The sequence below is a fragment of the Brassica napus genome, chromosome A7 (assembly GCF_020379485.1).
Source record: "Brassica napus cultivar Da-Ae chromosome A7, Da-Ae, whole genome shotgun sequence".
Classification (NCBI taxonomy): domain Eukaryota; kingdom Viridiplantae; phylum Streptophyta; class Magnoliopsida; order Brassicales; family Brassicaceae; genus Brassica; species Brassica napus.
Genome location: NC_063440.1, coordinates 14,975,509 through 14,979,220, shown reverse-complemented (window position 1 = coordinate 14,979,220; position 3,712 = coordinate 14,975,509). Strand labels below are relative to the sequence as shown.

Here is a 3,712-nt window from a genome sequence, read left to right as displayed (position 1 = left end):
TCATCTCACATCAACACATTAAATACCCTTTTGCCTCCAGATTTCGTTTCTCTCAAATTTTTACTTACATCTTTACACTGCCCAATGGCCCAAACATTTAAAGTGCTCTCTGATCTTTTGTAGGCTTTTTATGAAACTTTTTCACCACCTTTTTCTCATACCACCTTTCCAGATTTACAATCAAAACACAATCAAATGGAGAATGTTCCCGCCAAAAAAACAAAACTAAACAAAAAAGGGTCTTCTTCTTCTTCCATTTCAATTGTTTTTCAAAACATGCCTTTTAAACTTGGTTAGAGCAGCTCCTCATGAACTGCTTGGAGGCACTTTAGATTCAATTATAACACGCGCTCCTGAAGCAAGCCTGTTCAAGTAACATAAAGATTTTCATCAATCAACCAAATCTAAAATGAATCAATAGAAGAGATGTTACTATCAACATTTTGTACAAAAAAGCCAACAAGAGAATGTTTATATGTTTTACCTTTCCTCAATCTTGATCACCTTCTCTGATTCTTCTTCTTTAAAAGAATCAGGCTTCACCAAAGATTCGGTCATTCTTTTACAGCAAACATCAGACGTCTTAGAGGGACTAGGAATGCTCTTGGTAGTCTTTACTAACACAGGAGATCTCATTGACTCGCTACGTGGCTGTTGCTTTCTCATCACAGAAGAAGAAGAAGCCTTTCTCGAGCGTGGAATGTGTTTAGAACAACCCGGCTTCGAGTCTCCATTCTCTGCTGCACCCATCTGCTTTGAAGCCCTGAAAGTTTAAAACATTTTCAGAAAACAAGAACCTGTCTTAACATTAAACAGAAGCATGCAATCTACCTGTCACCATTGTAAGATGAAGAACGCTTAAGAGAAGAGTTCCCATCAGCAGCATTTTTCTTCTGTAGCTTTGTCTCCACCAAGCTCCCACTAAAATACTCTTTCTCCTCTAGCCTCAGGCTCATCAGACTCGGAGTTTCAGACAAACGGTCAACATCTCCTCCCATCATAAACGCCGAGGAGGAGAAGAAAGGCGAAGGAAACTTGGAGTGGCTAAACTTGGGTTTGTAAGTAGGCACAAGACCGAACTTGTTGTCCTTGACCGATATCGAACCGCAAGATATCAACTGCATCAGCACGTTGGAGGCTCTAAGCCTCGGCATTCGAACGTCTTCCTGTTCAAGAATCCTAAAACTGTTCATCTTAGTGACATCAGCTCTTATAAGAGACTCCAATGTATCAGTCCTGCTGGAAACTGGAGGTGGAGAGACTGAGTTTCTCGATGTTTCGCCACTCTCCTCTATCTCCTTCCCTTCTTCTTCACAAGAAGGCTCGCTTGATTCAGATTCTGATGAGAGAGCTTCATCGGTCGAGACGCCTCTACTTAAGGTCTCTACAGGTTTGTTGACAGTTTCATCTGTTTGTGTAGAAGCATCGGCGAGTCCCTCGCTCTTGTACACCTTGTACTCAGCTAAACACCAAGAAGAAGAGGAGTTCTTGGCGTCTCTAGAATCAGGAGAGGAGACAGAACGGAGAGCTGGAGGAGAAAGCTCATCATCTTCTTGGGAATGAGAATGCTTATTAGTCCCCTTCATACTTGAAGAAGAAGAGGAATCATCCATGCTTCTTGATGATGGTGGTGGCTCCACAACTATCTGCTTCATGTTTTGTGTTGCTGAATTCTCAATTGGGCTGCTGAAGTGATCTGTGGTGGATTGGTCAATAATCTCAGAGCCTTTAAGAACATACTCATTCCCATGAGCAGGTAGAATCAAGTCATCTTCTGATAAATCATGCCAGACAAAACCATTCCTATAGCTTCTACAGGTAACAAATCAAGAAAACATTGAAATATCTAAAACTATTCTCAAGAGAAAGTAAGTTATTAATTAAATACCTTTTACTAGACCAAGAATACATAGAAGCCATGCCTTTACCTCTAAGAACATTAAGCCTCTCTATAACATCTGCCAAAAAACAAAAGGTTCTTCAAGATTCCTACACAAAAAAAAATTATTGAATTGTGGAAGAGAATGATTGTTAAAACTACCTCTGAGGTATAAGCCGTTGGGAGAAGAAAGCAAGACTTCCATGAAGTGAGGATGCTCGAGCTGACGATTCTTGGAGAGGTAATAAACAATTTGGACTTTCTTGATCTTCTGATGGTACTTTGGTGATTTCTCTGTCCACACTTTTGCTCTCTCTGGACTCACTCCTTCTCTGTACTTCTTCATCCTCCCCTCCATTTTCTTACACAAGACCCAAAAAGAAAACGCCCTAATTGGGAAACTCCAACATTGTCTCTGTCATTACCTCAATTTGAAATCAGATCTATCAATTTGGAGGAAGAAAGGAGAAAGAGAAAAAGGGGAAAAAGACAAAGATTCCTTACTGTACTAGCTTAAGCCTTAAGGATGAAGAAGACCAATAAAATTCGAGAATGAGAGAAAGAGAGAGAGAAAGAGAGAGAGAGAGAGAGAGAGAGAGAGAGATAGAGGTGAGATTCTGCAATGAAAGATTTTTTTTTCGAAGGTGTGGAGATTAATGGAGAGACAGCGAGACGACAGTAACAGTGAGGGAGAGAGAGGGAGAGAGTGAAGAGAGAAAGAGTTGGACTTTAGTGACTTTTACCTTATTTTCAGACACAGCATTCTTTTGTTTTGTAATGAAACTCTGAAAATCAACAGTGATTCTTATTCGGTCATGTCTTCTTCTTTTCTTTTGTCAACTTTCATTCAAAATCCAATTCAACTAAATTTATTTACTTTACTTTTTTTTTGTCATCAATTCAACTAAATTTATCGAATAGTTAAATTCTGTTTTTTTTTACATTTGTATCTTGTTAAATTTAACTTTGAGTCAATTACATAATAGAAAAACAAAATAAATCAAATATAAAGAAAAATAACGATTTTTCTACTATATACTTTTTCCAATTTACAAAAGGGAAATTGCACCCTATATACATAAAAAAAACTTAAATACACTAACTAACTAAAATTCCCCCCTCTCTCCTACTTTCTCATCCTATCTCTCTCTACTCTCTCTCCCAAAATCTAATTTTCATTTTTTTTTTGGTTATTTGGCAAATAAGTCCTAATAAAATGTATTTTAAATTTTAAGATAGCAAAATAACTAATTAATATTTTTATAATTTCATTATTTATAAAAAATTTATAGAAAAAAAGTATGTCCACCCGCACATTCGTCCTGCAATACAAACATTTCAAAATCTACATATTCGCCTTCAAACGGAGCAAGTCTTGCGGGCAAAAATTAAAATTCTCAGCTTTAGTCTTCATAGAATCTAGAACTACAAAGAGCCTCTGTCTATGAATCTTACTGAACCAACCCACACCGCGCTTGAACCGGAACCTACCAACAAGCTCTTCCTAAACCTATCAATATCACAGAGGAAACGCTATGCAAAACTAGAAAGAAGAAAAAAATATGATAGCGGCGAGAATTTAAGTCAACAGAGAAGGAGAGAAAGAGGTGGAACGATTGTCCAGTCCCAGTTAATATGATCAATGTGGTGATAGTTGGGACATGTTCTCTCCAAGTTCTAAAAGATTAAATCCAAGAAAAACAGTCGGAATGGAGACTAACCTAAAAACCGAATGGTGAGGTGGTATATAAGATTTTTACATTCCCTACTTGTAGTGAACATTCATCATGAGGAAGCCGTATATTTACGGGATAGGTAAAGCTATATAAATGA

At 37.7% G+C, this 3,712-nt stretch overlaps 1 protein-coding gene across 2 annotated transcripts; it reads right to left on the bottom strand.

Annotated features, from left to right (window-relative positions):
* LOC106352571 (protein SOSEKI 3-like) lies at window positions 1-2,578 on the bottom strand. Of its 2 annotated transcripts, none has more exons than XM_013792194.3 (6): window positions 2,384-2,578; window positions 2,042-2,294; window positions 1,889-1,958; window positions 832-1,812; window positions 485-763; window positions 1-364 (listed from the first exon to the last, which is right to left on the bottom strand). In XM_013792194.3, the coding sequence occupies exons 2-6, from the start codon at window positions 2,235-2,237 to the stop codon at window positions 307-309; spliced, it is 1,584 nt and encodes a 527-aa protein (XP_013647648.2). In that variant the 5' UTR covers window positions 2,238-2,294; window positions 2,384-2,578; the 3' UTR covers window positions 1-306. The 2 variants fall into 2 exon arrangements, with proteins under 2 accessions (XP_013647648.2, XP_013647647.2); XM_013792193.3 differs by having other exon boundaries at window positions 2,042-2,304; window positions 2,384-2,577.
* Between the last annotated feature and the right edge of the window lie 1,134 nt (window positions 2,579-3,712).

What these genes read in the sequence shown, in the direction of transcription:
- LOC106352571 (XM_013792194.3), bottom strand. Translation starts at nt 2,237, where the DNA reads ATGGAGGGGAGGATGAAGAAGTACAGAGAAGGAGTGAGTCCAGAGAGA. An exon ending in TCATCTTACAATGGTGACAG is followed by an intron (nt 764 to 831) that starts GTAGATTGCATG and finishes TTAAACTTTCAG; the next exon opens with GGCTTCAAAGCAGATGGGTG. An exon ending in GTGATCAAGATTGAGGAAAG is followed by an intron (nt 365 to 484) that starts GTAAAACATATA and finishes TTACTTGAACAG; the next exon opens with GCTTGCTTCAGGAGCGCGTG.